The 12,015-nt window shown below is 47.4% G+C and overlaps 1 protein-coding gene across 3 annotated transcripts in view; it reads right to left on the reverse strand.

Moving 5' to 3' along the window:
* DIS3L2 (DIS3 like 3'-5' exoribonuclease 2) overlaps positions 1 to 12,015 on the reverse strand; it is a 205,184-nt gene that overhangs the window by 34,962 nt on the left and 158,207 nt on the right. For all 3 annotated transcript variants that reach the window (XM_031043063.2, XM_005142298.3, XM_031043064.2), the window contains one exon: positions 6,917 to 6,996. In XM_031043063.2, the coding sequence (XP_030898923.2) occupies positions 6,917 to 6,996 (80 nt within the window). The remainder of the gene's footprint in view (positions 1 to 6,916; positions 6,997 to 12,015) is intronic.

Genomic DNA, 12,015 nt, shown 5'->3' on the forward strand with positions numbered 1-12,015 from the left:
GTTAAGTAGTAGCTGGGTAGAGCCTTTTGCATCTTTTGTATTTTCATCACCTAGAAGTGGCCATAGGGTCCCTTCAGCAAGAAAGGAACAACTGTCTGCTCCTCAAAGTCTCAAGTGATAAAGGCTATTTTTGCAACATACATCTCAGCAGACTTGGTTATGACATACAGAAAACTGAGTTCATACCTTAGGCAGGAAGGACTACACATCTTTTTAAGTTTTAAAGGTCAACTTCCAGATAATTAACCCTACACTGAATCAGTGCCATAACCAAGAAGACTGGTTATCTCTGCGTACAGTGGCAGAATAATTCACCAGCCTTGCCTGGGCAACTCCAGTGCATACCCTTTGGCAGGTGAAGGACATGTATCACTTGATGACCATAGTAAAGATCAGTCAATAAGTCAATAAGTCAAACAGAATAATATCAAAAGAAAAATTCCAACCTGCTTAGTCTTCGCTTTTGCAGAGTGTATCTTCTGGGCACTGTGAACTCATATCCTGGCTTGCACTTTACTTCCAATCCTATTCTCATCCACATAGACAACACTTCCACCAGAGCTCAGCAGTGTTTTAAGTCCAGCTGGGGGACAGCTTATTCTTAAGACCCAGGAGGTGGCTACAATCACAGTGGTGGTATTACTTCTCAGCAATTAAAACACAGGCTTATTTACCCCAACCACATGGAGTGCTTTTCTGTAGCCTTCAAAGACAGCTAAACCCTCACACAGCTTACCACAAGAGTCACAGGGCAGCTCAGCTGCCTGCAGTCCATCGAACAGGACTTGGTCAATGCTTGAAGAAAGCCAGCGATGCGTAGAGGTGCACCCAGAGAACTATGGTGCAGCAGGATGTACCTTGTCCCAGCTAAGACAACTTGTCCAGCTCCTACTAGACAGCATTCACCCCAGCCTGTCATGTCAAGGGATTACATGTATATAGATTTCCCCCATGAAATCCCAGTCTGCCAGGCAAGACAAACAAGAGAAGATGTCACCTTCAGAGACTTCCCTGGCCATGTGGATCAGAGTAGATCACAGCACGTATCTGCTGATCACCAAGTAGAAGAGCAGATGCCTTCAGGGACAAGACTACTTCCTTTACATCAATACATGTAGTGCTGCTTTGCTGGGGTGCATGCATGAAACAACCATGTAATAAGGCAGGTTAGGCACCCAGTGACTGTGATCTGTGCAGCAGCTCCTTGTACAAACAACCCACTCTGCAAGCCTCTATTTCTCATATGGAACAAAACACAGCATGGTAAACCTGCCAGCTCATTGCAAAAAAAAAAAATCCATGTCCATGATAAAGTCCAACACATGAGCTGTACACTTGGGAAGTGCATCTAAAACACATCAGTTATGCCATATCAACTGCCTTACGCATTTTGCTCCTAGCACACCCAGTCAACAGCTCTCCTAGCAAAAAAGAATTCTGCTTTGCTGTACTCAGAAAAATACTCCTCCCAAATATCCACCCAAGCTTTGTTTACACCAAACCTGCTGCAGCCTTGAATGGTAGCAATAAATGGAGTGAGCTAATGTGTTAGTGACAAATAACCCATTCAAACAATTCAAGCATAATTATAGGTTGGCTCTCCTGATGTAATGTTGGGTACATCACTGCAGATATTACATTCACCTTATGAAAAGATTGCACAGAGGAGCTCAGTTGGTAACCCAAACAGCATTATATATTACAAGCCTATCAGCATCAGGAGTGCATGCACCCTGGCATTTGAAGTCCTGGTGTTTTAAGTGATAATCCAATGCACCAGGCATCATTGATCTCTACATAAAAAGGGGGCACCATTTTTCTTTTCAACTGGAGCTATTTTTCACTTCTCATGCTAAAGAGCTGTGTGGTGCTGCCCGCAAGTGGCTACACTGCACAGCAGTTTTATCTGTAGCACTCTGTGTCCCTGGAGAGAAAAAACAATCAATACTCCAACACTGCTTTTATAAGAAGTCTCTAAGTGCTTCCATGTGAGATGCCGCTTCTTTGGGTTTAGAAATTACTCTGAAGAGAACATGAAAGCCCCCACTGCAAATTCGTAATCCTGACACAAACCCCAGCTGCAGCAAGGAATTAAAATGAAATTCATTAGCGAGCTGCAAGCTCGTTTATTGGCAATGGTGGTGTCTGTGATGTGAGGATGGGACCTCAAAAAGAGACCAATACCTGAAGGCTAAGGGAGCAAGAAAACTGTTAGAGGAGAACCAACTGGGAGCACTTTAAGTATGGCCCACGTAACAGAATGCATCTTAACAGGAATTTGTAGTTTTTCAGCCGGTGTGGGACAGCAGGGACCCTGAGCACTGCATCAGTAATCAGAGAGTATTGGGAGGAAAGAGAAAGGCATTTGAAAGGTCTGGCTCGCTGTGGGTAGGTGAGCAGAGTCTAGAAGTCTCCAGAGAAGCATCTGGATAGCAACAGCACACAGAAAACATACTGAATCTTCTATTTCTTTAATACAGCCAGAAGACACTATTTCTTTTACAATTAATTTCTTTCCAGGGGATCCCAATTTGGCTTTGGCTCTTCCTATATGCAGGATGGAAGAAGTCTTTCATGACCTTTATTGATCTCGTCCCTCCATCTGCCTGGCAGCCCACAAGAATACGACCATCCACACCAAGCAGGCAGGCTCCAGAGCAGGCAGCTGGCACTTCCTCAGTACAGCCGGTATCATATTCCTAGACTGAGGACTGGTGAGTGCATGTTATAAGATGGGATTCATGAGCCATAGTGGATATGAATGGCCTTGACAGTCTTTTACTGCCTGGCTGGGTTTTGCAACTGGATCCTGTGCAGGGCCAGAGAAACCCAGCCTGCACAGAGGCCGCGGCAGAAAGCCAGTCCCACCTTCAACACTCAATTCATGCTGCAGTCACACTGCAGGATGGCAGAGCTCTCCTCTCCTGGGTGTCTCTCATGAGAGCCCACTTGGAGTACTGCATACAGGTCTGGTATTCCCAACATAAGAAGGACATGGAGCTGTTAGAACAAGTCCAGAGGAGGGCCACATGGATGACAGGGGAGCTGGAGCACCTCCCCTATGAAGACAGGCTGAGAAAGTTGGGCCTATTCAGCCTGGAAAAGAGAAGCTGTGTGGAGACCTCAGAGCAGCCTTCCAGTATATGAAGGGGGCCTATAGGGATGCTGGAGAGAGCCTCTTCCTCAGGGACTGTAGTGATAGGACAAGGGGCACTGCGTTCAAACTTAAACAGGGTAGATTTAGGTTAGATACGAGAAAGTTCTTTACTGTGAGAGTGGTGAGGCACTGGAACAAGCTGCCTGAAGAAGTTGTGGATGCCCCATCCCTGTCAGTGCTCAAGGCCAGGTTAGATGGTGCTTGGAGCTACCTGGTCTAGTGGAAGGTGTCGCTGCCTATGGCAAGGGTGTTGGAACTGGATGATCTCAAGGTCCTGTCCAACCCAAACCATTCTATGGTTCTATGTGACTGCTCTGGGGACACATGGAGGCTGACAATATGCTCCTGTTCTGAACGTCATCCAGTGCATGTCACTGGTCATCTCTGTGTCACAGCACAGTGCTCCCAATGCAGAACAGCTGTCTTGCAGCAGCCCTGTGCTCTGTCAATTATACTGACTGAATGACATTAGGAAGAATTTAAGTAACTTTGCTTAAAAATGAGAAAGCAGACTGCTTGCTTCTGCATGAGGTCAAGTCATTTCCTCTGGGGCCAGGAAGGACTGAAGGACTTGGAAGGACTGGCAGCCAAGGGTATGAAAGTGTCTGGGTCTGACCAGGGAAAAAAGGGAGAAGTCATGTTTCCTAGTCACACCCCTGAGACTACAGGGGCAGCGACAGCCTCTCTGCTCCATACAGCTCTAAGTACACCACTTGGATGGCTACTGGGATCATCAAGCACCATTAAGATACCAATATATTACGGCAGTGGACGGAAGGGTGAGCAGCTGGGTGCTCAGCACCTCTTCTGCTCTCGGTCCAAGGCACCCAAGACTACACTGAGTCTGGTATCCCCAAAGTGCCAGGTACCTGGGGTACAATAGCGGAGCGGGCATCTGACGAGCACTGCGAATGCTGTTGCAGGCAGGCAAGCAACAGGAAACTGCAAAGATTTCTTGGCAGGGTTTTATCATTTTAAACAGAACAAATTCCAATTGATTGCACTTGTAAGAGCCCGCATAGTACTTGCACTTCTACCCTAAGCAATAGAAATTTTAATTGCTCTGGTAATTACACTTTCAGCAATGCTGCAGTCCTTTGTTCCAAGTGGGAGGCCAGTATCTGCTGCTCTCCGGTGGCCCCGTCTGGCTGCAGCTTGGAACAGCATTTGCCACTTGGAGGGGAAGGGACACTCTTGTAGTAATCTGGGTGACACTGACCCTTGTGACATACACTCCTGCTCACACAGATCTCTGGGGCATCGGGCACACTCCCTAGGCCAGAATGCATACCCGTTGACCTGTATCACCTCAGCTTCCTCCTGCTGGAGTTGCTGCTTGGGAGCTTCACACACCTGCACTCCTGCCACGAGTCTGTCCCCGGCATGGGTCCCAGCCCTTACTCTCTGCCAAGGATGCTGGGCTCCAGCGTGCACATTTCCAGTCTTTCCCACGCACAAGCTTGCAGTGTGTCACCAGCATTTCTTCTCTGGGGTGTAAATGGCTCCAAATATTTGCTCCAAATGGTTCAGACACAAGTGTTACATTGTTTTAACTTCTAGATAGAGCTTTAGAAGGATGAGGAAGAGCCATTATTCCCTTGGGTCCTCATGAGTACAGTCAAAGCCTGACTAGGCTTGGGAGAACACAAGGCCTACAGTTCACCCTTAGAAATTGATAAGAAAAAATTATCACAGCAACTGCCATGCTATTTTACAGATATTTAAATTACCCTATGAAAGCCCCAGTGCTTGAAAAGTGCAATCTCAGCTCAGCTAAGCAGGACCCATGACTGGTACTTCACCACACTATTCAAATGCAATGCTCAAATAAAGCTGCAGCGCACATGAGCTCCTCCAAAATCACCCAGGGTACAACTAGAACCAAACATACATTTGGCTCAAGGGCACAATACCTGCAAGAATACCCCATCTTTAGCACAGACCATCTCTCTTCAGTTCACTGGCCAAGGACTGTTGGAGGTGCTGGGCTGCATAAACAGGGTTTAGGAGGACAAGCATGTGTGCAGACTCAGCAGGACTTTCCCTGGGAAATGGGATCCTGCTCCCCCTGGGCTGGTTAAGCAAGCTATAAAATATAAAGTGTGGAGCCTGCAGGTATAGTTGTAGTTTGGATCATCAGACACATTCAAAGTCTGGGTTTACTTGCAATCCTACTCATCCTGCTCACACCATATTCTTCCAGCCTGAGATCCTGGCTGGCATGGGTTGGGGTGGCTCAGCTCCCATGCTTGCCATAAATGCAGGTCACAGCCATACATCTCTAAATCAACAACTGCCAACATGTTACCGCTACTTTGTCACATGCTGAATCACAGCTAAAAGCAAGGTTTCCAAGTGGAACTGCTATTGGCCTTAGCACTTAAAACAAAATAGCCCCACTCCCATCCCAAGAGTTTCCTCAAACAATGGCATAGAACACCCACTGGAGCCCAGGGAGAGCAGGGTCTGCAGCAGAAAAGACTGCAGCTGCTGATCTTTGAGATATACACCACACAATTAGAAACACTGGATCTATAAACATTCTTAAAAAACCCAATAGGTCTGGGGATTTTCTTTTCCTCTCTGTCCATTGTGTGCCTCTGCCTTTAAAAATCTCAAAACCAAACACTCTTTCCTTGTTGATTTTATGCTTTGGTGCTGAACTGCACATTTCCCTGTTATCCTGATGGTGCTGCAGGTATCAGCTCTGCTCATCCATGCCTCCATGGCCAGGCTAGTCGGGATGGGACCATGTAAATTGTGCTAACTGCTCATCCACAGGTGGGAAGGATGCTCCCAGAAATTATCTCCCTTCTTGTTTAAACACTGAGATTTCTTGGCTTAGAAAGGGGTAAATGTTATTTGCAAATGTCCCTCTTCCTCACTGGGACTATTCTTATCAGAATTTTAGAGCAGATCTAATTACAGGCTATTCCATTCATTGACAACTTCATGTGCCCTCTTTTTTCAGGTTAACATTCAATAACTGGCAAGAAGCAGAACTACATGGGTGGAGGTAACAGGCTATGCATTTATGACATTCTGGTATTCAGGCAAAGTATCCCAGAGCAAACACAGAAATATCCTAAACTGTGCTACTGCTGTCAATTTGATAATGAGAATGTGATCTGAAATAGCATTGGGTGCCAGTTCACTACAGCAGCTAGTAAAAATAGGCAGAATACCTAGAAACTGAGGACTCCATTCTCCAAACACATCCAAAGCTTGAATATCACATAGTACCTTACAAAAACAGAGCACATGCCTGCACTGGGGCTACAGTACAAAAAATGAAAGACCACTCTGAACCCATTCATGAACTTTAGTGACAAGAATGGGGTACCATTTGTATCTAGCTGAGCAGAGGTGAGGGCTACTCTGCAGGCTTTGGATGTTTACGTCCAGTCTGCACTCTCAGCATGACCCCAGCACAAACCAGTGCAGGGTCTGAGTTGCAAATATCCCTGGACAAAGCCTGTGTGAGTTCTGCCACAGCCTGTGGTACGCAAAAGCTGGCCTTTCAGCCAAATAAAAGCAGCTTTCAAACACTGCAGAAAAAAAAGGGATTGCAGGGCCTCATACATTTTTAAGGATCTGGCCTTTATCGGAGCTGTTCCCAGTTTCAGGTCAAGACCTAAGCCTGCTTTAATCTACTTTTAAGTGGTACAAGCAGTCGTGATCCCTCTGCCAGAAGGCAGGACAGTCTTCTTTCAATGCACCTTCCCCTATCTGCTGCGCGCAATCTTCCGCAGGACTTACTTGTTGCTGTCCCGGTACTGATAGATATAACAACCTTGAGGCATCCCACTTTCCTGGTCCAAGGTAAATGAGAGCTTCAGCTGCAGAATTAAAAGAGAGAGAGAAGGGGGGAAAAAAGCAACATTTTAGGCTCTCAGTCATCACAGCAACTTCAAGCGAGGCTTGTGGGAGAAAGCTTAACTCACCGAGACTGACACGCAAACACCATGGCCTGGAACATACTGTGGAGTTCCAAACCTCAGGGAAAAGTCACATGCATTGCAGAAACCTCTTGCTTTTTCCACCCTTTGTTACTATAAAGTGTTCGTGGTTCTTCTGAAATGCATGGGTCATAACAGTTCACCCCTCCAAACCCACCCACACACACCACCCTTCACCAAAGCAATTGCGGTTCCCCTCAAACACTAAAGAAAAGAGTCTTCTCCATCGGCAGCTGTGGTTCCCACGAGTCTTTCTCTGAAACCTTTCCCGGCTCCATCTCATTCCTTCAGTGCATTAAAACAGAGGAGAAACCACAGAGGGAAAGGTGACAGATTTTTCCTTCTGTGCAGAGTTATTAAAGAGCTGTTAGAAGGGTTTGCAGTTTGGATCTGCATCCGGCAGGAGGCTATGATGTGACCTGGAAGCTGCTTTCCTAGCAGCTCCAAGAAGGCATTCGGCAAGGGTTTTCAGATTTCAAACTTGGCTCATTTTATTTAAGGGGGAAAAATTAATCCTCTTTCAACAAGCAACAGAACAGTTCTGTGGGGAGACTTTTTTTGCTGAAAATGTCTCCGGTGATTTTAATATGCTGAACTGCCTAGAAAACAGCTCAGGGCTGAGCCCTGCAACAGCCCTGCACACCAAGCAGCCCCTCATTCCCCAGTGGAAGGCTGCTGGCCCCCAGACCAGTGTATAACTCCCACAGCCATGAGGTGCAGCCCCTGGGCTCTGCAAAACGGCTGTAGACCCTGACCAGGAGACAGCAGGCTGGGTAAGAGGGGCAGCATCCTTCAGAGGTAGCTAGTCTTTATGTGCTGAGCACTCTGGCTTTTTAGGGGTCACAGAGATGATTAACAGCAGGGCTGTAACCACTGCTGGATCATGCAGGACTCTTGAAACAGCTTGTGGTGTCCATTGCAAGGGCTAAAAGTCGAAGGTTTGCTATGATGAGCCCAACCTTTTTAAACAGAGAAAGAAGGAGAAAGCAGTGTTAAGCCACTCCATTTGGTCACAGAGCCCTCTCCTCTGGGCTCCAAGGAAATTGCTAACTCAAATTAATGGCTTATTCAGGAATGAACACAGAATTAAAACATCTTTCTCTTGTAGGATGTTAAGAAACCCCATGTGCTGAATCATTAGATGGTGCACTGATTTTCTCTTCCCTAAAGGATAGCAAAATAATACACTGTGCTCTCACTGACCCAAATAAAACTGCATACCATGAAATAATAAAAAAATTCACCATCTTGGATACAGGCTAAGAACAGAGTGCCAGGCTGAGGCCAAATTCAGTTGATCTCCCTTGACTTCTAAGCCCCTAACTCTGCAAGCCATTCTGAAACACACACTCCTACAAAAGCATGTAACACATGCCCATGGTACACATATCACAATTCATGCTGCTGTTCAGACACAACCTCTTACACTCCCCACAACTTCCCCCTTCCTGCAAGCTCTGCTTTTATTACAGCTTAGCAGATTACTCACATCCATTTTGGAGATCGGTGTCTAAGGCAAGACTAGCAGGGCTGAGGACACTTCTGGCTGAGATCCATGAGGCTGGGCAGTTGCTCCAGCCTCTCCAGATGTTAGGATGGCACATGGCAGCTACCCCATGGGAGCACGAAGTCAGCAAGAAACAAGCAATCTCCACAAAGGAGACAAGTGATCATCTTGCTGGCCATACATGGTCCATAACCAGAGTCCTCCCAGGTGAGCTACCCTGGTTTGTGGAACTGAAGGAGGAACTAGGAACTATTCAAAGCCATTTTTCTGGGACAGGTTTTCCAAAGTTTTCCTGCTAGAACATCAGGAAGTGCCTCTGAGGTGAAAGGGACAGCAAGCATCGCAGGCACAGCTCTACCTAATCCTGTGCTTTGAGAAATGGGCACCACACTGAAGAATTGCTACAGAAGAAACACAGAGGAAAGTACAAGTTGGGCAAAAGTGTGACTTTGGCCACTTTCAGCAATAACTTTGATCAGGACAAACTCAGGAGTGCCTAATTCTCTTGTTTGCAGCAATCAGCTAAGTGGGCTTTGGGCTTGCAATAACTGATCATCTTTGCTTACAGCTCACCTGGGCTCAGGGCCCCCAGCACCACTTGGGGCTAAGCCAGCTCAAGTCCAGGGGAAGGGAAGGAAGGAAAAGGGCTGGGAAGGAAAACAGCCTTGTTTGGACAGGCTGTCAGGGAAAGCTGTTGGGCAATCAGGTATGAGAGGGTGACCTTTCCACTATCAGGGGGGACAGGGTCCCATGGAACCTGCCTACCCAAAAAAAGGAAAGATCACAGTTCCAAAGATAATGGGTTTTCAACTTTCTGTTATTTTAACCCTTTTTTGTCTGCTTATGGTATTCCAGACAAATAAAACACACCCTGCTTGGCAGTCTCAGCTGCCTCTGCTACTCACCAGTGCCAGCAAGCCCTGTGTAACAGGAACTATACACAGCTTAACCATATGGGGCAATACTGTCAGGCAAGAGGATGCTACTCTCACTCACAGTGACAAGAAAGCCCTACTCAGAGAAATGTCAGGGTCAGGCTGTCACATGCAGACAATGGAACTAGAGGTCTGTCACAGCAACCACAGCTCAAGGCAAGCCATGCTATCACAGGTGCACAAAACCATGCTCTTGTGCAGATCTGCCCTGCTGATGTACCACCATGGCCTGCCAGAAGAGAAAGAGGAGACCTGGGATTGTCACCCAGGCGAGGAGTTCTTACAGACCCTGAATGAACAGCCAAGCTCTGGCTGTGCAACCACTGAGTCGGTGGCATTTGGTCATTGCAGGGAGGACAGAGACCCCAGGCAAAACCCAGCACTGAAAGAGAGCAGGTAAGACAGATAGAGAAGGACTAGCTGAGTGCTGCCAGGAGGCACACTGGGATGCAGAGACTGTAAGCTTCCTACTAAGCTTGAAAAGGCTGTGCACAACCACTCGGTATCATGTAGTTGGGTCCTGTCACTGGAGCTGCAGGAGGGCTCCACTGGCCACCCTCAAGGACGTGCTCACTTCTGCACAGCCATGCTCAGCTGCAGAGGCACCTACACTCCCCAGCACCGCCATGCTTTGGAAGGTCTGCTCCACAGATTTTTCCTCTCATGCCAAACCTAATCTATGAGGCACCTGCTGCCATAGATCTCAAAGAACAAAACTCAAGTGTCCTTTCCCAGCACATCCTACACTGCTGCTTCTCTCTGGTCTCATCTTCTCCAGCAGCCACCCTTCCCTATTGCTTTTGTTCACTAAGCACAAAACCTCTCGTTACTTCTGATTTTAAGAAGATTGCAGGATAAAGCTAGGGGCAGGAGAGGTGTCGGGAGCTGATTGACCACTTCATCATCCCTTCTATATGACTACTGCTACAGCAATGTCATGAAGCATCTGGAGCCTCCCAGATACACAAAGCCCTACAAAACAAGCAGACTTTTGCAATTGTCCCTCTGGCACAGCTTTAACTCTTAACCAATTTGACATTTCTCCAACACCACATGCTGCTTTGAAGCTCCTTCTTTTGTATGTTAGTACTCCCTGTCAGAATACAAAGGCTTGCTGCAAAGCCGGCAAACAAACTAATACCAAGACAAAAGGCACCGCTCTTCAAAATACCAGATTTTATGCCTGCAGGGGCAATGAGGGACTGGGGTTTCTAACACAAATGCAAGTGCAGGGTGACCCCATCATGAGGAAGGCTCACCAGATCAATGGATCTTCACCACTGAATGTAACAGATCATTTCATTTTACAAGACACTGCTGGGCCTCTCTGGGAGAGGACGGGGAGAGGAAATTTCCCAGTGCTGTACTGCAGTGCAATTTGGCTTGCACTGCCCCTTCAGCTGTGTAGCCCTGGAGCTCACACGCTAATACAGATCCCTTTCCACTTCAATAGCTTTGCACATAAAGAAATGTTCAGCATGGTGTGTGTGTGAACTCAATGAGAAAGGGAGCTGGAACATAGCCATGTTGAGAACAGAGTGCTGCCTACCAGGCGAGCCCCATCAATAATTGAAATGTCAGAGGCACAGGGAGGTGCATGAATAGGAGCTGTCAAAAGGAGTAATTGGGATCTGTGTGGATACAGCAATGGATAGGCTTGCTTGCCACCAGACGCAATTGCAATACACCCAAACAGAAGAGGAGCAAGGCACAGAAATTCAAACAGGCTGGGGCAGGCTGTTTGATGAGCAGGACATCATTGCCTCCATGGAGGGCAGTATCACACCAAAGGTACCAAGCAGGTGTGGGTACGCTATGCTGTGACTGGTCAACAGAGCAAAGGAATGTGCCACCTCCTTGAGGAAAGTCATCTCCTGCCTACAGTGGTCACTGGGCACTGAGGACTGTGCACACGTAACATTTATTTGTGCAGTGGCTCCACTCTTCAGATTAGGGACATCCTCCCACTTTCTACATCCTTAAATCCAGGAGAGGATGCAGCTGGTTGACAGTGGGATGCTCCATGCCCCTCCTTGTTCCTCCATCCATCAGACACAGACATGCTTCATCTACACAAAAGGGTTCCCACACACCCCCCTGACAGTGGTGAGCAGACACCAAACCAGCACACACAGACTTAAGAGCCAAAGCAGAAGGGATCAGGGCAGCTGCCCTCCAGAGCACCAACAGCTCTGTGCCACCTGATCCCTGCAGGCATCCAATGCCCTGCTCAGGCAGATAGGCCTTGGTGGGGGGTGTTGGGGAAGCTGCCTACATCTGGGGCTTCCTTCACCAAGGGCAGCAAGAGGATTTTCAGAAAGGGGGAGTAGTGCTTAACACTGTCATAGAGCTCTGGGCTTGCCTGGGCTTCAGTGCAGCCAGCAGCTGTCTGTGTTTTAAAGTTTCAGACCTGCAGCAATTAGGGGCTCCGTCATGTAATAAAGTCTGGTAGCTCCA

This window comes from Melopsittacus undulatus, chromosome 6 (assembly GCF_012275295.1).
Source record: "Melopsittacus undulatus isolate bMelUnd1 chromosome 6, bMelUnd1.mat.Z, whole genome shotgun sequence".
Taxonomy (NCBI): domain Eukaryota; kingdom Metazoa; phylum Chordata; class Aves; order Psittaciformes; family Psittaculidae; genus Melopsittacus; species Melopsittacus undulatus.